This window comes from Tyto alba, unplaced genomic scaffold (assembly GCF_018691265.1).
Source record: "Tyto alba isolate M040663 unplaced genomic scaffold, T.alba_DEE_v4.0 Super-Scaffold_1, whole genome shotgun sequence".
NCBI classification, from domain to species: Eukaryota; Metazoa; Chordata; class Aves; order Strigiformes; family Tytonidae; genus Tyto; species Tyto alba.
In genome coordinates this window covers 4,786,854-4,808,706 of record NW_024881261.1, presented here as the reverse complement: position 1 = coordinate 4,808,706, position 21,853 = coordinate 4,786,854, and the positions used below count along the sequence as shown (strand labels likewise).

The 21,853-nt window shown below is 39.8% G+C and overlaps 1 protein-coding gene and 1 long non-coding RNA gene across 2 annotated transcripts in view; one reads left to right on the top strand and one right to left on the bottom strand.

Annotated features, from left to right (window-relative positions):
• Positions 1–8,831, bottom strand: part of CPXM2 (carboxypeptidase X, M14 family member 2) — an 80,630-nt gene extending 71,799 nt beyond the window's left edge. The window contains exon 1 of the mRNA XM_009965928.3: positions 8,362–8,831. Coding sequence (XP_009964230.2) covers positions 8,362–8,692 — 331 coding nt within the window. The 5' untranslated portion in view covers positions 8,693–8,831. The remainder of the gene's footprint in view (positions 1–8,361) is intronic.
• A 76-nt stretch (positions 8,832–8,907) lies between these two features.
• Positions 8,908–20,821, top strand: LOC116960647. The gene is made up of 3 exons (XR_004406497.2): positions 8,908–8,969; positions 10,542–10,660; positions 17,967–20,821. It is a non-coding gene; the product is annotated as an uncharacterized LOC116960647 (long non-coding RNA).
• Positions 20,822–21,853: the final 1,032 nt, after the last annotated feature.

The following is a 21,853-nucleotide window of genomic DNA, read 5'->3' as shown; positions in this document are numbered from 1 at the left end:
GCATCCTGTTAATGCTTGTGTGAAAGCAGGAGCAGAAATATATTTACAGACCTGTAAATTTACAGGATTCCCATACTGTAAATAACCACAAGTAAACAGAAGATTAATCCTGTATCTGGGTGCTTTCACTACTAAATCAGATACTCAACTTCACCCATGAACAATAGTTACTGGAAGTCACTATGGTCCACTGAAGCTTGCCAGCTTTTTTGCGATTCTCTGCAATATCACATCCCAGCAGACACGCTGTGATGCAGCCCCACATAGACCATGAAGTGCAAGTTTGAGGCTCACTTATGTGTCAGAATAGGAAATCATTCACTCTTCCTAATCCAAGAGTAAAATGTGCTTCTCCAGCTCTGACATAGGAGTAGTATCTTGTATAATTTTTTACAAGACATTCTTGTAAAATATCCTTTACAGTGTATTGGGTCTGATTCCTATTTATAAGGCAGCTTGTTTAAATACCCCTGCAGAACCACAAACTCACTTTAAAGCCTCTTTTTGTTTAGAAAATTATGTAGATCATTGTGGAAATAGGGAATGAAGCCCTTCTCTTTCCCTGTCTCCATTTAACCTATAATAACCTGGTACAAATCCTTGCTTGCCAATGCCAGTATGTTACCCACCAGAAAGGAAGTATTTTATGTCCAAAAGAGGACTTGAGATGTCTATCAGCAGACTCACCAGACTATTCTTTGTAATTGAATTCAAACAGGGGTAGAGAAATTAACAGCTAAACCCAAGTATTCTAAAGATGCTTTAAATGATCCCCTCATACTTCCTCTGATGTCTTCATAGGCACTCTGACTCTCAGAGTCACCATCTGGCATCTCTTCATTCCCCCTTGTTTTTCTCACCTTTTTTTTGTTGCCATTTTTAGCTGTGGGTATAAAACAGAAACAGTTTTTCTTTTACACCTGTCAAGTTGATTTAGCACTGCCTGGTGACTGCACAAAGAATAAAACGCCTTGCTCCTCTGATGGTGCTCCGTCCCTTCCAGCACACAGCAGACACCCGGAGTACCCTGTTCTTCCCCAAACCAGGGTGAATAAAAACACAGGGGAATGGAATCATAAATGTTCCTTTTGCTGTGCTACAAGGGAATTAGAAACATGTTTGCATCGTAAGTAAAGAATTAACATTGACATGCAATTTACTAACTGTTTATAATGTAAGTGGTTTTCATTGCTTGATCATATTCGTAAAACACCCACCAAACACCTTTTGTAGTCAACAGAAATATCCAGAGAAAGGCTTCCAGAGGAGCAGAGCTAGCCCCTGAAAGAGGTAGATGTGCTCAGTGATCAGCACCATCGGTGGCTCAGGAAAAGAAGTCCCTGTCACGAAACTAATCAGACAGCAGCAGTGTTAGAGACCCACTTCGGGGCTGGCCACAGTGTCCTCTAAACGCTCTTGCTCCATTGTTCATGCACTTTATTCTTGTCTGGGCATGGATAGTGTGTTCAGGCAGGTTACTGAGAAGTAACTTCTGCATTGGAGATGTAACCGCACAGATACAATGGCCATGACCATCCTTGAAGGAAATCCCATGCAAAAATTAAAGAAACTTGAATGCTCTGATTCATGGCCTACTGAATTAAATAGGACCAAACTGTCCATTAAGGCAGCTCCCAGGGACAGAAAGATTAAAAGTGAATGTCTGTTTCTAACATGAGTGATTATTCCTATCACCTGTTTTCTCTCAGTGAAAGTTTGCTTGAGCTAAATAAAGGCTATGGTGTGTTTTGCATGTGTAATCACTGGATTTTAAAAGGCAAATAATTTCGGCTACATCAGAGATTTGTTTGTTCCCATTTTCCTTGCGTACCCAAAAACCTAGCGTTAAAGGCACATATTTATATCTGTTCATTTCAAAATGCCTTGCTTTATGAAACAAGCAGTACCACAAGACATAACCTCACCAGAGGCCTGACAAGAAGACCAGATCTAACGCATCCTTTGCATAATAACAGTACAAACACAAGCAACCTCTATGTGTGAGTATGACAATCAACTCTGAACTCTGTACCCAGACAACAAAGCTTTTGGTAGTCTACTTTTTACATAATCAATTGAGCAAGACTCAAAAATCTCAGGAAGAAAAGGCTCAGATGTTGAAGATTCAAGAAATTACTTCTTCTGCACCATACCTTCCACTTCTACTACTCATCTTTTTGACAGATTCTAAGTTCACATAGCTGACAGAAGTCTTCATTCCAAAACCGAAAGAAAGAAGTGAAATTTGATTATGAACCATTGGATTGACCTGCCTAGCCAGCTTACTGAACAGAGTAATATTAAAAACCAAGAATAAATTCAAATGAGTGATTCGTAATATGCTGGCATTTCAGGAACAAGTCTTGACTCAGATTTGTACTATTAAAATCTATTCAGTGAAATGGTCCTTTTTTAAAGAGGTATTTTTCTCAACTTAAAAATTAGTTTGAATTCAGAGAAGACTGCTAGGAGAATTATTGTACAAAACGTTTTTCTCTAGCATAATCAAATGTGTTTATTCTGATTTTTTATCTCATGTTATATTATTCATGGAAGCCATGGGTAAGGAAAGATGCTAATCAAAAAGGTTTGGCCAATTTTGAGGACATTGCTCATTATTCATTCTTTGTCATCCTTTGTCCTCTTTTGTTGTGACACTCTTTAAAGGATGGTCTCTTATATGGAGTGGCTATGTTACATTTCATTATTCTACATATTTGTAGAAGTGCTGAGGAGAAAATAGATGCTGGTAGATGAAAGAAAGCTCATTAAAAGCCACGTGTTTTCATCTTTGATTGTCACATGTAGCAATTAGGAAGTGATACAAGTTATATTAAAATTAATGGCATATGCACCTAGGGCCAATGAGTTCATTCTTAAAAGGTGCTAGGGTAAGAAGTTTAAGCAAAAGCTTTAAAATTACAATCTACATTCTAGGTCACAGGAGCGCTCCACTTTCTCTGGGCTTCTCAGGAAGGGAAGTCAGCTACAAGGTTAAAGAGAGAGGATACCAATGGGCCAGAAAACAGCAGCTCTGATTATTACCCAGCATACGGATAATTCTGTGCTTATTTCTTCTTAGTTCCTACGTGAGTCATTTATCACTGAATAGCCTTGACTTAAATACAAGCCTATGTACGCAGTCATCCCCCAACCTTCATTTCACCTTCTGATTCAGTTCCCTAACCCAAAAGGCCGTTTCCTGCTCCCCTTGAATCCCTTCTGTATTTCCAGCTCCTGCCCCGGTTCCCTTCACACCTTCCCCTCTAAGCTCCCTGACACGCTGCCGAAAGCCACCGCTGGCTCTGCTCCCTGCCCGCCCCACGCCAGCCGCCCGCCCCGTCTGGCTTTCAGCCCTCGCGTTCCGCTCAGAGGCACCTTGCCAATGTTTCTAATGACTTCTTCCCAGCCAGAGCTCTGAGGTATTACCCCACCTTCAACATGCCAGCAAAGTTCAACACGCTGGGCTTCAAATGCCTTTGGAAAACTTTGACTTTGATGACTCGCTTTGCTCCTAGACTTCCTCCTAACTCTCTAGGTACGCCTTCAGCCTGCCTGTTTTCAGTCTCCCCCCTTTTTCCATCTTTGCTCTAGCTAATCCCATCCAAATCCACAATTTTGGCATGCAATGCTGATTCACATGCTACCTTTCCTTCTATGTTTCCTTCTGTTCTAGCTGGAAAGCTGGTGTGTCTTGGCGACCTCTTCTTAAGTGCTTTCAGCTATCAGCTCAATTCCTTATATATCACTCTCTCATCTCTTCTTTCTAGTGAACAAATTCATCACTCAAATGACAGTAACACCATAAACTTGTCATGTTTTTAACTTTACACCCTCCAGCTCTTCATCACCATTTTGCACAAAATCTTTCCAGTTTTTCTTGTGTAATGCCTCTATGATTCAGCTTTTCCTACTTATTCACTCACTGATCTCTCTCCAAGACTTCATTATCTCATATCTTGATAAACACCTCAATTAATGTAATATCCATCTATTTTTATACATTCAAATTCTTTCCACAAGACAATTTTTGTGATTGCTTGCACTGGCCATTTTATCTGCTTTTTGCCTTCCCTCACTGATTCCTCCTCAGACATGTGGTCCAAAGAGGTCCTGACCCATTGAAGAGATCCCTGTACCCTACACCAATTAAAAACAACTCCACAAACCAAAAACCTTAAAAAATATATTGTTGAACAGGTGGCAACATTATTACAAAAACATAAACATATATGGGAGAAGTAAACAGTGAGGCAACTGAAGAGTTTCATCAAGCCTAGGGAAAGCAACAGATAAGACAAAGGAAATAATGACTACTACACAGACACTTATGTCAGGCTGTGTAGAGATCAAACACTGGAAGACCTGTGAAATAGAAAATACACGTGCACTGAACCCCTTTCTGAGCGCTGCCGTATAAGTAAACATCAATCCTTTGTTTTCTAAAGGCAGTTAGAATTGAGGTATGGCCAGAACAAGAACTACTATAACAAGTACAAGTTTTGTAAATAAAATCAAAATAATTACAGATTTAATTGTGGCAGACTTGGGCACAATAGGATTGACAGTGGGAACTCAACAATGTGTCTATCAACAGAGCAATGTGCAGCACTGAGCAGTGTTCACGGGGACCTCAACCCCACAAACCTCCCAGGGATGGATTTTTGCCTGGATTCAGACAGACCCCCAAACCATCTGTAGGGATCTGCCCCACAGATGGTAGCCAAGACTGCATATATTAAACTCTTAAAGGCCCCATAAAAGAAAAACATTGTTGTTAACAAGACTCTTTCCACTGATTTGAATGGGCTTTGGATAGAGGCCTAAAAAAACAAGGATGGAATTAGAAAATGGAAATATGTATATACAGAAATGTGTCAGTCCAACTGTTTACCTTCCATGGATGACCTAGTACCACTTCATTTATGAGTCATTTAAAGGGCAAGGAGCTAGGTTGGTATTTTAACTGTTATCTGAATCAAGTATTTGAAAATACTGATTCTAATAATGCTTTTTTTATTAGTAGTATTATTTTTAAAATACACTGCAACCCCACTGGCATCAACAAGATTTCTTTCCACGTTAATATTTCACAGATTGAAAATATCTATATTCTCACCACCTTCAGGAATTAGCTTAAATAAATAGGGTCCGTGTCATCTGTTATGTGCCGTGTCCTTCAGGCTGCTATGTTTGATTTCAGCTTTGATTCAAAGTTAGGGCTGATCAGTACCAGCTGCTCAGCCAAAGGGCAGATCACACATTCCTGTTCCTCTGCTTTCTTCATCCCAGCTCGCAGCCAGACTATTGTTTGTTACAACTAATTAATCCCGCATGCCCCAGCTGCCAGTGATCCTCACAAAACTCAAATTTTTGTATTTACTTCATGTCCAATAAATTAAATTCAATTCTGGATATGTGTATAAACACATAAATGTATGCATATATACACAACACACTTATTTACACAGTCAGATTTATAGATATTCATGGATATGTCTTTGGCAACCTCTATTATTATTTCTAGTTGTCGTTTTAACAGGACAAATGTGAGAAATTATAGGTATGTATTTTTATTTAAGCATGTCTGTAAGGAGTCAGATTTTCAGATCTTCACTTCAAACTGATCCCCACTGACATGTTGACATGGCACTAAGCATCGGAGTCACTGCACTGGCGGGACCAAGTCCTTGCCTGCCTTTTGGAGAGGAGAAAGGAGAAATTTCAAATTTTATAGCCAGAACTTTTAACAGTCTGAAGTTAAAATTGCCTGACACTTCCTGCCAAAAACCTCCTGGTTTCACCTACCTGTTTAACAAATGATAACCATTCTTTTTGCTGGGTGTTTGTCTTAAGGCTTATTATGTGTTTTTCAGTTAAAATATTTCAGCTGCTCCCAAGGAAATACACTGCATTTTCCCATATTAAAGTCTAACAGCCAGTTTGCTGAGTTCCTGTCAAGCCTCCATGCGCTGGGGCAAGGAGCGAAAGTTTGGTGGAAGGAATCTGTGGTTTGTTGTCCTTCTAGTTATTTTTTTAAAAGCTCATAAGCTTTAAAACCTCTTATTGCACATGGCTGGTGAAAGCTTGGAAATTGGTAGCTCAGCTGTGTCAAAAGAGTGTGTGCCTGCTTTGAAAGGAGGGGCTGAACTACTTCCAGCTGCTTTTGATGGTGCATCACAAGTGTCTCCTGTGCTCCCCTTGGCCTTGTGCTTGGCCATGCTGAGGAAGAGGAGGAAGCAGCTGAGGAAGGACGTTACCTGACTGCAGAAATAAAATGACTCCCTGGACTCAGAGACAGGTAGAGTGGAAAGTACAAAGAAATAAATTAGAAGAGAAAACTTTCAAAAGTCAATTGGTTGGCACACAACGGGGTGTTTTCTGGAGAAGGTTTGAGGAGGTCTTTTTTTTTTCTTCTTTCTAATTCCATAATTACCTGTGTCAAAAAAATAATGTAATTCAATTTGTAAAATCAAACTTTCTTAGGGAAATCACCAAATTCAAACTATCTATAAGACCTCAGTGTGCTCCCCTGGTAGGTCAGCAGTTTAATATAGTTTGAATTTTCTACTGCTGTGTCTACAGTGAATAAACCAAAGCAAGTTTGGAAGGGATGAGTGTTGCACAACAACTAAGGTAGTTACTGGTATGGCTGAAGGCTTCTCTGAACCTTTAAGGTGTTCAGTGCAGCAGCTGGGAAACAAGAAAGATGCCTGTTTGTAAAGATGAATGAACGTTGCCCTCACAGGTTGGATGCTATCCTCATCGCTGTCATGTCTGGTGGAGTATGTGCGAAGCCATGGCGCTGCGGAAATTGGGAAAACACCAACAGAAAAGGTGAAAGCAGAGCTGAACTTCAGAACATCTCACTACAGGCTCGAAATCTGTGTTGTCTCCACCACAGAGAAGAAGGAAAAGCCTGGTACCTAATTAGGTAGCCTTAAAATCCACAGGTTGCCCATGGTTAGATAATAACCTTAGTAAGCCAGTACTTGAGATGGTCCAGGCAATATCACCTGCTAGAGAGGCTGCTGCTGAGGTGCTGGTCCCTGAGGGACCCACAAGCACAGATGTCTTGTGTCTCTGCTCCCCTGGACAAGGTATATTTGCTGTCATCCTTGGCTTCTGCCTTGAGTTACACTGGCAATCCAAACCGCCTGCCCCACAAACTGTTTTCCAGATTTCAGAAATTATATTTTCTTATCACTATTTATTATTATTATAAAAGCTTGTATCTTTTCTAATAAAAGGCTAATTAATTTGTTAGTGTTAACATTACATTGAAAATATTTTGTTTACTATCTGTAACTAGGGATCTAGTAAACTAGCTGTTTACTAGTTGTAACTGGGAAAAAAGTTAAAGCCACTCTACAACCCTTGATCCTCTGTTTTGTTGCACTGCATGCATTAATGGCTCCAAATTGAAAACTTTGTGCCATATGCTCCAGCTGTTAACATTAAAAATTTCCTTCTGAAGTAAAGGGGAGTTCAGCTGTAGGGGAGTGGGATTTGGCCCCAAATTCGACAACTCTAAAGTTCATAATCCAAACTCACTCTTAAAAGTGTCCCAAACCAGTAAAGTACCTACCCTATATTCAAGAATCACAGAAAGAAATTTCTCTTCTTTGAGGGTGGTGCAATTAGCTCTTAATGGGAACAACTGAATGATAAAAGCTGATCAAGTTTCTGCAAACTTTAATAATTGCATATTTTCATCCAATTAAATGCAGAAAATAAAAGATGGAAATAAAGATGACCTTTTTTATTATAAGGCATTTTTGTTGTTGTTTAATTTCTTTATTTTACAGGTCAATAACTAAATTAGCTTGTTATGGCTTGGTCTTTTATAGGAAGATCTTTGTTTACCTATCTTCCTCTGGAGGGCTTTAAAGTGAAATCTCAAAGAAATTCACAGGTTTATATGTAAAATTAATTCAGGAACCTCTTTTAGATTAAAATGACAAGGGATAAAATAAGGTGTCATCATATACAGTCAGCTTTTATTACAGAATCTTTCTCTCTTATTTTGCTTTTAGAACAGCAGCTTTAACAACAAGGCATTTATCAAGTGTTACTAAGAAGGAAGAGTCCATATATTAAATAGAGTGCAGCCTAATTAATACTTTATCACTCTCAAATCTCTTTACTTGATGAAGAAAGGGTTAAAAAGCCTATAAAAGTTCTGTAGGTATGTTCTGTGGGACATTAAAAATGAATGTGTTGTCATCATCATCACCATGAGCACATTTATTGTTATTATTACCAAGACAGCCATTAACTGGGTATTCATTAACGCTAAAAGTCACAGTCAGCATGAGATTCAGCAGACTCCAAGCTCTGGAGGAGGAGGTGGAAAGTTACCTGGTGGAGTTTCAAGAATGGATTTTCCTTTTTTGTTGTTTTTCTTCGGTTTTAACTCTTTCCTGCTCGGTTTGAACCCTGGGTGCTCCTCTGTCTCTGCAGCACGGATAGGTCCTTCCTCTCCAGGTTGCTCCGTGAAAGGAAAAAACTCTTCACTGGGATACGGAAAGGAATAATAATGATCCCTGTTGCTAATTTCCTGCAGGTAATAATCCTGATCGTCCATGGGTGCAGCCCGGGACACATCCCCCAGCAATGCCAGCCCAAAGGCGCAGAGAGCAAGGCAGAGCTGAGAGGAACATGAGCCTTTCCTGCTAAGGGCAATAATCATTATCGTTCGCTTTTGCAGAAATCTCCTCTGCAAGTCGCAGAACTTTATTTGCAAACAGAGAAAACAGAGATCCTTGGCAGCTGGCGAACTCTCCCCGGGAGACGCAGAGGGCTAAAGGAGCCTGCCTGCGAAAAGCGCCTCCGCTTTGGGCTAGTTTCACAAAAGTTGCGAGGAGCGCAGCGGGACGGAGGGGGCCGGGCGGGGATGCATGTGATCGTCGGGCTCACCAGCCAGACAGACAGACGGACAAGCGCTCTGCTCCGCCGGCGTTTGGCAGGTGGGATCTCCAGTGCGGTTAGTTTGCAGCTTTTCCTTTTTATTTTTTGTTTTTGTTTTTGTTTTTTTGTTTTTTTTTTTGTTTGTTTGTTTTGTTTTGTTTTTGTTTTGTTGGGGTTTTTTTTTGTTTTGTTTTTTTTTTTTTTTTTGTTTTGTTTTGTTTTTTTTTTGTTTGTTATTGTTGTTGCCACTTCCTTTCAAAATCAGAGTTACAAGGACAGTTTCAGCTCAAACCCCTAAAAGTTTCTTCAGTCTTCCCGCATGCAGCTGATCCAAGAGAGCATTTATTCAAAGAAAAGTAAACTTGGCAGCCAGCCTTTGCCTCCCAGCCTGTGTACAAAAGTGTTTCCCTCCCCCAGGAGATGCTGTGCAGATGGGGGTGGGCACAGAGAGCGGCTGGCAGACTGCATCTGCCTGTGCTTTGACCCTGGGCAAACATGAAGAGACGTGTAATGTGGGTCTGTGGCAAAAAGCCCTCGTTCCATATATGTTGTACTATATTCCCTTTCATTTTTTTTTTTTTTTTTCCTTTTAGGTTTTACAAATGTAGGATCCATCTCCAGCACGGATCTCAGCCTTCCTTGTATATATTAGTTTATAGAAATATAAAAATATAAGTTAGATACAAGTTAAATATAAGTTAGATATAGTTTAGATATGTTACATATAGATATAGCTTATATATATATATGCTGTATATATGCTATATATATTTCTATACATAAGTTATATATAACTAATATAACTCAACACGCAGCATGTGCCAATTTATAAGAGGCTTCTCTTGGGGTATATGGGAGGTCCCTGGACTCAGCCCAGCTGAAAACCAGGAAGGACATGTTTCATCAGTGTCCCTTTTTCTCACTCTTTTTGGAGTTATCCTGACTTTTGTTCTCTCTGAAACATCTTCTAAACAGATTAGGATGTGTTGTGCTAGCAGCTGCACACATGCAATCCAGTGTCTTTAATGGAATCAATTTGTCTGAGAATAAAAACTTATCTTTCATCTTTTTCATACCTCTAAAATAACCTTCAGTGCTGAAGGAAATGTGCAGCAGTTGGCTCACATGAAATATGAGCCCTTACTCCCGTGTTGAAAATACCAGCTTATATTTTCATCACGTATATTGTATTTCTTGCCATTGTTCACTCAGCTAAGCGAAAGGATTACATCTGTTACCCCACTCTTTATTCTGACTTTACAACCATATTTTGTGTGTGTTCCTCATAACTTTAATACCATCATAAACATAAGTCCATATCTCAGTACCTATATCATCTGGTATGTTTGGTTTCTAGTCCATGTAATTAATGTTCATCCTTGCTTTCTTAGTCACTGTCCCAAAAGCAGTATAGTTATTATATTGTGTTTGTTGTCCTTCCTTTTAGACAAATGAAAATATGGTTTTACTAGCAATTCTATTTTCATCCTTCAGTTTTACTTCTTTTTAAAATCTGAAATCTATGACTTATTGCTATTTTAAATATAAGGATTTTCATTTTCTAACAGTAGAATAAAATATACTTTGTTTTTCACTACTTTACTGAACTATATATATGTATTTTTTTTTAGTTACATCTGATGAAGAACTGCTTCCTATCATACTTTTCAGATAGTTTTATCTGGAATAGATGGCTTTGTCGCCTTTGGTGCAGGGTATGCAGTGTGGGAGCTAAGACCCGATGGATATGGTATGTAAAACAGGCTGCTTGTTCTCTGTATTCAGTGGCAGGCGGAATATGCTGGATATCCCATCTTAGCAGTTTCCCAGATGTTCTTACTTTGTTTTCCCTTTCCAAAGTATCCAGTCCTCTCCTCCCTTGATCTTAACTTTTGAGGGCAGAGCACAAGCTACAGAAAATGTGTATAATTTTGTGACCATTTGTAGCACAGTCACTTTTTTGCAAATAATGTGGACATACCTAGAGAAGTAATAGGAAAATAGACTTTTCCATGACATCATTAATGACCTAATTTTTTTGGTAAGTAAAGGAATTTTAGCTGCAAATTATTATTTAACTCATTGCAGTGGCTAGAAACAGAAGAGGATTTACATTTCCAAGCATAACAAGAAGTATTTTCATAAAATTTGGAGTCAAGTGTACATTCATTAAAGACCTGAGGAATGTAATTCAGGAGTATTTTACATTATTTGCTTTTGGCAACTTTACATGTGTACATTTCAATAATGTATGCATGCAAGCATCATGTATTTTCTCTCCCATATAATGCCCTTTCTATAAAGAAACAACTGTGTGGGCTTTTTTTTTAATTTATCCTACATTATAGCAGCCTGTCATATTGGATTTGGGCCTCTTTAATAGGTGGATATGCATATATATATATATGTAGATGCATGGCTATACCTGCACATAATATAGAAGCAAAAATCTTCTGAGAATATCAGACCTGTACTTATTTAATGCATGTAAAAATAGACATTTAAGTGACACGAATATCCACTCAAATGTTACCCAGATCACCCATCACAATACTTTATTAGCCATGTATCCAACAACTCACTGCTGCGTGTTGTTGTTCAAGTGAGGAGTTGGCGGTAAAATCAGGGTCCAAACCATGTGCCAGCTGTGTTTCACCTCACTCTTTCATCTCGCCCCTAACAATTTCTGAATTTGCTGGCAGATTACAAGCAAATGCAACCGAGCGGTGAAGATCCCAGGGAAGTTTCCACGCGTTGCAGTTAGCCGAGAGTCCCTGCAAGGGCCTCCTCACCGAGCGAGCTGAGGTGAAAGGCCACCACGTGAGCTCGCACGTTGCTGGCAAGAGGAGAAGCGGTGCCTGAGGGTGGCTCGGGGGACACCTGAGCCGGAGAATGAGCTCGGGGAGCAAACCTGCGGCCAGCCACGGGGAGGTACCCGGCAGGAACCCAGCGAGGGGCTCGAGGGGCGGCAGGTTTGCTCGCAGCGAGAGCTCTGCAGAACTTCAGGCAGTGCCATACCCACCCATTCACCTCCTACCATCTCCACAAAGAACTCTCTTTTTTTTTTTTTTTTTTTCCACGTTATTCACCCAAACATACCTACCAGTATTCCCGTGTCTCGATCTGTGTCGGTAACCAGCTCCCCCATATTTCTTTCTCTTGAATCTGAATCCTTTCTGGCGGTATGGGTATGGATGCACTGCTGCTCCTTCCCAACCCACCTCTGGATTTGGGGTGTGCATGCGTTCAGCCAGCTGGAACCGCACAAAAGTCTGTCCCTAGGCAGAATTTTGGTCTTCCTCACTGTAAGATGTTTTAACCATTTTTTCCTCTCTGTCAACATCCTAGCAACATGCAACTTACAGGAAAGGAGATGGATTTTCTTCTTAGAGTGGCACGGGAGTATTAAGTTCACTGAAGGCTCAGATGTTATTGGCTTAATGGCTGTTTCTTATTTTTGCCTGTGAAGTATCACAATAGCTTTTAAAAACTGGCAGTCGATGTGGAAGGAGATAAAGCAAACTAATATTTCTGTAGAACAACTGAAACTAGCATTATCCTCCCCTCCTGGACTGACGCCAGCGATAATGTGTAAGTCACTCTACACTTTCCTTTAAATCTTTGGCCTGCTGAAGTGAAACACATGCTGTTATCTGCAAACGAATGGGGCTTTCCCCCTCTGTTCCCAAGTATTTATTTGAAAGTTGATGATTCACCCTCTAAGCTGAGTTAACACTTCTCAAGCCGTGTTTATTGAGCCAGTTTCAACAACAGCCCCGGAAAAATAGGTTCTCCCAGCTCCTCCCTTGCCCCTAGCCTTAGACAAAAAATTATCTTTAGCTTGGGCAGTCTCAGTGTCTGCCCCAACCTGGAGATGCTCCAGTTCCAGCAGCAGGAGGACATCTGAGAGCCACCCTTTCCTGCCCTTCTTACGCCTCGAGATGGTGTTTCCCAGCTCTTGTTTCACATATACTATTTTGACAATATATGGCTTTAGCTGAACCAGTGTTTGTATTTAGGAGAACTGGGCTCTACGTGTCATGCTCCTCTGCTCCCACCCCTGCAGCCTTGTTTCTCCCTGTCTGGTGGCTAACAACCATAACTTCATGAAGCCCACATTCAGGAATACATTTTTACTGAAGAGAGGTAGAGTTGTATTGTGTAAGCGCTGTCTTGGTTCACGATCTTCAGTTGTATTTATAATACACAATCAATGATGACGCCTTTATACTTAATTCAGCTTCAAAGTGCTTGGTGACTCCTGCAACTTCTTCTTTGGAACATATACATCTTTTTTTAATTGAAGAAAAGCTTTGAGGTTGGAAAGAAAAGATGAAGAAATAGGCCTCCCTGTTTCACTACCATTCCACGGTAACTTTCTGAGGTAGCACATAAGGTTTCTATATGTCTTGGCAACAAAGCAACACTAAAAATAACTTTCCTTCTGAACACCAGTAAAGTTTCTGTTCCTTTGTACTTCAGATCGGTAGTAAATCATGGAGCACAGAATGGAGCAAGAAAGTAGAATTACACTTTTTAAACAGTCGTGTTTTCTGCATAAAGCATTTAGCCCTGTTGTCAACAAGGTCAAACCATCTCAGAGGAAATGGAAACCTAAAACTGACATTGAGAAATACAAAGTAAACTGCATTTAACATTTGTGTGTCTCTTAGATGCCTGTTTCTTACATATGTAACAGAGACAGATGCTATCTAGCTGTCCTTCTGCTTACCTGCGTACACTGCGTGCACCCCTGGGGTATCCAGGCATTTAAAAGCTTATTTGCACTTGTTGGTAAAGCAGATCCTTGAAAGAGTGGCTTTTACTGCAAAAATGACTGGAAGCAAAAACAAACTCTCGTGTGGAGACATTTTTCTCATTTTTATGAAGAGGCATTTGGCTTAAAAGGGGATGTCTTTATTTTACCAGGTGAGGTATGTCAAAAATAAGCAGGATCTTAACATTTGTCTCTGAGCACATCAAATAATGATAAATAATATGAGTGAGTCTAAGGAACAGCCAGTTATGCTCCCCTCCCTCTTGAATAGCTTGCTGTTTCCTTTAGGAAAACAGATTTTAAAATAAGCAGATGACATTAATGAAGGCAATTATTTCCTTTAGCAATTGCTTATTTTAACTGGTTACAAATGCAGCATGCATCCTGACTGGGGAAATTAGCCCAGTGTATTCTCTCTAACTTTTCTCATATGAACAACATGACCTTCGGATAATCATTCAGCATATTGCCTTTGTGCTTGTGTCTGAAGAAGCAGCTCAGATTGCCATGGAAACAAAAGTTCCTTGTTCTCTTACACTTCCTTGTGCTATGATATCATTTTCACTATACAAAGCCTTTTCTTAGCAAGAAATAGAATTGTGGTATTTTCGTGTTTCGAGCATCCCAAAGTCATCCTCTTAGGCGATGGCTCAGTTAATGGCAGAAATGTTTTGAATGTGGAGCAGAGACTGCACCCATCGTCATTATTATTTGGCGATATTTAGATCAGATGCATCTGCATCAGACCATTTTTCCTGGAGAAATTAAAAATCTCTATGTACCCTTTTCCAGAGTTTTCTTTACTTTTTCCTTCTGTGCTGAGCAGAGGAAAAGAAACAGCATTTTAAGAAAGACAATGTTAACCAGTGGTATAAACAAAGCAAAAAGAATTTTTGGCATTTTTGCAAAGAATGTAGCAGGGATTTTTTTGGTTGTGGTTTTTTTTTTGTTTGTTTGTTTGTTTGTTTGTTTTGGTTTGGTTTGGGTTTTTTTAAAGATGGGAACTACATTTCTTCATGCCCCAGAATGTCCATAGATTTTATGTTGACAACACATTGCCCTGGCATTTGGCAGCCACTGCTGGATCAAAGCCAGCAGGATTATCACTAGGAAAAGGACTGAAGAAGCTGCCTTGTGATTAAAAAATCTGTAATTCTAGCAGTACAAAAAGCAGAACTAATAATATTTTTTTTCTGACACTATTTATTTTTGGTTATCAGCATTTGAAAGTCTCTAAGTCTGCATTAGTCAATGGTTTAGAGTTTTTTGCATTGTTTAAAAACGGGTAAATTTTATATGCATTTTATTTTAACTGTAAGGCTGAGCCAGCATTAAGACAACAGAGATGACTGGATGAGAGTAGTTTTATGGAACAGTTGGAGAAAATGGGTCAAAATGCCCCTGCTATGCACCCAGCCAGGCTGTGGGTGATGTGCGGCTGGAACGTACTTTTCAGTTTACTTGTATGAAAACAGCCACTTCCCGCAAATTCCCATGGCCATCACCTACCTGCCAACATTGGAATTTGAAAAAGTAATGACTCTCACATTTCAGTCTGGTATTTCCTGGACCAAAATTGCTGTACTTGTGCCATGTGGAGTGTGAGCAGTATGTTTAACACATCCCAGGCAGCAGCAGGGAAATGCAATGCAGAGTTTGTCTGAAACCTACTCAAAGATCCTTTTTCCTGGGATTTCGTCAGTATCCACAACATAAGTGTAGTTTGAGAAGTCATGGACAAATGTCTGATGGAAGCTGAAGATGATACATAAATGTAGCAGCCTTTGTCATGCTAAATGAAAGCTGGCAAATGCAATGTCATCAGAAGGTAGTCCTTAAAATTTCTGTATTTAATGATTGCATTTTAAAGAAAGAACAACAAGGAATTATTCCTTTCAGATACAAGTAGTATTCAGGGCTGTGATTCATTTGGGTGAATAAATACATAATGTGATACATCTATATAACTATGTCTCTGCGTAGCTTCTGTCCAAATCCAAATATATTAAATGTAATTTAGTGAAGTTTCATTATTTATAGCCAATGTATTTGTTTGAAGGTGGGAAGAGCTTATTTTGTTTATCTTCATAATCACATATTTCTGACAATATGCCGAAAGTACCTTCCATAATGCGTTCACTTATGAAAACAGTGAAATGCAAGAATTTATGGGAAAGAAAAGCTCTGAAATGAGTTTTCACTTGTCATACAGAAGGCATCAAAGATTCATGTCAGACTTACAACACTGGATATGCCAATATAATTTAACAGCTGTGTAATAAACTTGTTTGAACTTGACTTATAGCCATTAAAAAAGGGCTTGTGCCAGCATGTTGGATAAAGCTGTTTGAAATGTGAAGTCTTAGGCTCTAAAGATGCAGTGAAGCTTTAAGACTATGCAGATGTTTACTAATATGTGGCATAACATAAAGTTCCAGAGAATTTTCTGCCATCTCAAATCACAAGTGCCCAGCTATTTGAAATGCACTAATACATTTTTCTGCATAGGCCCTTGGCACTAATTCTGCCAAGGAAGTGGGATGGTGAAAATTGCCTTGCATTTTTAAATCTATCGTAAGTATTTTGTTTCCAAAAATCATAGAATACCTTAAGTTGAAAATAACCTTTGGGAGACCAGCATCTCCCTTTTTAATTCCCTTTTAATCTGTAAGATCTCTAAAACAGGGGTTATTTCTCACAGTGTGGTTGTATATCCCATTCACTAATGGGATCAACACTGTTAGAGATATCATTTACTTCAACAGAGTTCTATCATAAAGAGTATCATTAACATTTGGGTTACTGAATTTGAGTTTTGAAAATAGTGAAACTTAGCCAAATACACCCCATAATGCAGTTCAAATTGGTTTTGCTTGCTTCGTACTGGTTATAGAAAACACAGTCCAAGTAAAATACTTTGACTTCACTTGACGCCAGATAAACTTGTCAGCTGAGGAGGGAGTAATTTCCAGAAACATCCATCAGGACTTAAACGGCTTATCTCAGAAATAATGATAATAACAAGAATAATAATATTTTTTTAAAGGAAATCACTTGTGACTAATAGTAAAAAGAACTGCTGCCTCCTTTGCAGTAGTATCCAGGCAAGCGAGTTTCTTTTTTCTTTGTTACTGCTATAACTGGATTGATAATAAAATTGGTACAAAGTGATTTCAAAATTCTCCTGGCATTTTTAAGGATGCTGTTATGTGAAGTTATTGCTTGTGACCATCTCTTCCTCTCCTGCCTGTGGTCCCTACACATTTGCCTTGGGATGGGCCTCCTCTTGTTTGTCCATGAAGTTGGGTGGCGTTGACCACAGCGCATCAGGGGAGAGCCTGAGCCCAGAGCAAGGACCATGTTGCTTCTCCAGCTGGAGAGTCATTATACAGTCAAGCAGGGTCCCCGATTCTTCAGTGTCACCTTCCCAGATTTTAATACAAATATTGCTACTGAGACCTGCCTTCGCACTTGTGACTGTGTTCTGCTTCATTGCTCCTTTCTGCTGCTTCTGTGACCACAGTTTCAGGGCTCCATTTCATGGCAAATCTCAGATTTGCAGTAGTTCTGGAATGAGATCAGAAGACCTCCTGCAAGGCTGGCAACCCAAGGAACGGGTCATCTGCAGACCAGAGCCTTGAGGTTGGTCTGATATTTATGTAGGTGTAACACTGCACCATAATTATCTTTCTCATCTAGTTTCACAGGTGACTTGAAGCCATATTAAATATGATGCTTCTTCTGAATATAAATAAGCATTTTCAAATGCATTCCTCATCTGTATTTTATTCACTTTGGACAAAATCCTGGCAGAAGCCCACAAGAGGCTCCAGATCATTTGCAGGGAACATTACCGAAGGCTTCTTTGCCAGCAAATGAGGAAAAATGAAAACTTAGCTCCTCTCTCTCCAGAGAACTCCATCATGCACTCACATATTTTGATTATTTAATGCTGAGTGACAGCTTTAAGTTTTCAGGGTACTTTACTTGTATTTGAAATGAGACTACAGTCATATGAGGTCAGGATGTTTTATAAATTGTAGAAGTCACTTGCAAACACTCGTCTGAAAACAGTGATTATATAAAAATGTCACACCCTTCCTATACATCTGGACTATCTCCAACAAATTAAAACTGCCAAGGGTGTTACAGAAGCTTCATTTTTCCATCCTTACTCCCTCAAGCCCCATGGAAGATAATTTATTTAGTGGGGTCTTTGGAAATGCCTGTCTCATTGTGTTGCACTGTCATCAAGCTGTCTGTCCTCTTGTCTTCCCAGATGTCTGTCCATCTGAAGAGCCCTCATCACTAGTGATGTTGGAATCCCTGATGGACTTCATTTGAACTGAACGGAAAAATCAAGATGACAAATAAATTCCCTTCACATGGTATGAGAATTGGCTGAATAGTGAAAGCACAGCCAAATTAATAACCCCAGAGATGGAAAACTGCACTGTGAATTTAACGGTTTTCTGTTCTGTTTAGCTAGCTGATTTCTCAACATACGGATAGCTTTAGACCAACCCAAGCACATGAATCCCCTTGCCAAGGCAGAAATTTGGGGGTGTGGAAGAGAGCCAAAATTGCTCAGTCAGGACAGGGGAGCAGGAGATATGAAGAAAAACTGAACTCATCATGATGAGCAGCCGTAGGCATCAAGTCATTAGAGAAGAGCCATGTACAAAACATAGAATGGAGATCCAGAAGAAATTATGCTCAGTGTCCTTCCTGCCTGCACATGCTACCTGTGCCTCAAGTTCCCCCAGGACACTTGCTGCAAGCTTAAGATTTGTTTGTTTGTTTATTTGTTTTTTAATTTCTACATCAGCCTTCCTTTTCCCAAAGGCTGAAAAGGTCTTCCAGTCTCTCTGCCCCTGATCAAAATATTGTGTCATAGGTCTTCCCAGGAGAAAATGCACCATTTGTAGAGCTGAGGTACTGCTGCTCTCTTCAAGTGGAAGACAACAGTGGTCCAAAGCTGCCATTTCTGCACCAACATCTCTGGTGTATGATTTCCACACCCCTCACAAGGCTAACAGGCAAAGGAGGAGGGCAGTCTGCCGAAAGCTCTTCCTGACTGAGCTTCCAGACATGTAGGCAGCACATCACCAAACGGAAGGGAGTTTTATAGGCATATTCAATTTAAATCACATATATTCGTCTTAAGTGCAGAGGAAAAAGGAAACTTCACTCACAATACCTGCCTTACCAATGAAGTTGCCATATGTGGAATTCAGGTTGCAGCTAAGAACTTCTGGGCTTTTTAACAACTGTGAGTATACATCATGGTTGGTTTCATAAACTAAAATGAATACAGTCTTTGACAGCAGATTATCTTCCCTGAATTTTTACTATGAGCCAAGCTGTCTTTAAAAGTCACTTCTTTCTTTTTTCTGAGTTGCAATTTGTTTGGTTCTTGATTCAGCAGGTGCTTTGCTTCAAGACCTTGGTAAGAACCATTTGAGCAGGGTGGGAAAATCCTTCCCAATCCTGAGTTACTTGGAAGCCTGTGAACATGGGCGAAGGGCTCTGAACCATGAGAAGGAGGAAAAGAATGCTCAGGTAGACATGAAGCTCATCGGTGGTCATCTCCCTCCCATGCCTGTACTCCTCCTTGTGTGTCCCATCAATTCACCACAGGGTAATGTTAGTTATTCAAGACACTCAAGAATCCACTCAAACAAACCGAGGGATTTCCAAGTGTCATATTTTCAGATGTGAAATGCTCCATGTCATGAGCCTTCCCATATCCACAAACATCTACTGCCTCCAGGGCTGCACGGTGAACTGTGTCTAAGGGAAGAGGGGTATAATATGCCTAGAAAGTTTTCTTCTGTTGTATCAGATGTATCTTCACCTTGGTAGTGGAAAGCTAGCTTTAAAAGGTCGGGTCAGCTGGAGGATCACTTATAGCTACTTTCTACATGGCTTGCTTCTAACTGTGATCCATCATGCATATCAGACTAATGGATTACAGTGCAGCAACTTTAGCTTCATCTTCCTTTATCTTGGAAAATCTGGGTAACAGTATTAAGTGTATTTTTCCATAAATAATTTGTATGAGGAGGCCAACCTTGTAATTGCAATGGAAAATATTTGTTTTTTGTTATTTCTCCCAATCATGTGTAAATTCCTCCTGCCTACTTGACTAAGACTGTCACGAAAGAAAAAATACTTAAAAGGCAATGTTGAAAATACTCTGTGAAACACCAGAAGCTTAAAACAAAACAGTAGGGTAGGGAAAGCCAAAGCAAGACAAAGTAAATTCCAGACAGCCAGCCAAATTCCACAGATAATCATTAATCTGGAAAAAAATCCTTGCAATTTCTAAGACTATTGGAAGCGGATGTTGGTTGCTGCTGGTTTAAACTCTCCAGTGTTTAAATACTTACTTCTGCATAAATAACATTGCCATTGCTCATCTACCACAGCGACAGCAGGAGAGGTGAATCACGTGCGCTGGTTCGGACACAAACCTCATCCCGCCCATGACCTGCCACGAATGCGAAGTCCGCCGGCTGCAAACCGTGTGCAAACATCACTCCCAGCTCTAATTTTCAACAATTTTCTTTTCAAAAAGCCCTAATGAGATGGTGTTTACAGAGCCCTTCTTGTGCGTGTCAGGGGTGCCGGGGAGCCTGGCAGCTGGTGGTGCAGCCCAGCCCCACGGCTCCGGGGTGCGCAGCCAGATCTGGGCTCCATCGGGCCAAAAAAACTTTCTTCAGGCCACATCAATTAACAATCCCCTGCATTTCTATCTCAATTCCCTTTCAGGCAACCCAGATTTTTTGTAGCTTGGTCCTTAATGCCTGTGCCATCTTCTCACGTGGCTCTTTACTCCATTTATTACAATGTTGGTGTTCTCAGTGTCTCAAATTTTTCCAATAGCTGTTTTTGCCAAGAAAATAGAATGAAACCAGAAGGTTTTATTATCAGCCCAAGAGCAATCTATTGAGGTAACACTGCCTTTACAGACAGACATTTCTGCTTGGTCTGTCAGTCTCTTTCATTTCCCCGTCAGAAAATAAATGTCTGTGCTATAAAGAAAGGTTTAAAATGGGACAGTTGTGATTCTGGTCTCTTCGGAGTGGACTGTAATTGTGCTTCTATAAATAAAATATCAAAAGCTATTAATTCTGGAGAATCAGAAGTGCATGTTCATCTTTAAACAGATAAGCCACAATACCGCACTCTTTCAAAATCAGAATTAGGACTCAAGAGAGAGGAAAACTTTTTTTTTCTTTCAGAATCTCCCTTTCCCCCAGGCACAGCAGCACTCCTTGCATATTTTCCTTTGTCCAGCTTCTTTGCACAAGCAACAACACACATGGTCCAGCCACGAGCACAGAAAGCTGAGGAATAGCAAAGCTGAGAGTTGCTTTGAACTCTGGCACTGACTTGCTGTGTGAACCTGACCATGTTGCTTAAACTTTCTGTAATTCACTTTCTCTGCTTAATCTCCTTGGGAAAAGTGCATTTTTATGCAGCTGGTAAGAGCTATTAGCATTATTCACTTGTACTTTCATGTGTATTATATATTGAACACAGGTTCAATATTACCAGATAATTTGTTTTTGAAAAATTATGTTAAGAATATTAATTGACATAATTAGTTGACTATGAATGGTGCTTCACTATTCTAACAAGGAGAAGGCAGGAACAATCATTGCATCTGTTCAAATCGTGTCACTTTCTTGAAGTCTGTTCTCCAAATGATTTCTTGAAGAACCTACAACTTGTAAACTACCAACCAGTTTTACAGACAACCTGTTTCTAAAAGTGATTGTAAGTCTCCCTTCTGTTAATATGACTTCTGAGGCCTCATCTCAGTGCAAATTTCCTGGCCAAAATGGTGATAACGCATAACTGTGCTTTTCCTTTGCTGAAAACAAAAACAAAAAAAAAAAACAAAAAACAAAAAAAAACCAACCAACCAAACAAACAAACAAAAAAACCCCAAACAACAACAACAAAAAAAACCCAAACCAAACCAAAAATAAAAAAAAGAACAACAACAAAAACCCCGAGGTAAGATACCAGCCACATTAATAGTTGATTCATATAAAACGTACTTTCCAAAACAAATGAGACAAAACTGAATGTGTATATTTTTCACTGAAATTAGGATATTTCCCCAACAGAGAAATTTGGCATGTACATTTCTGA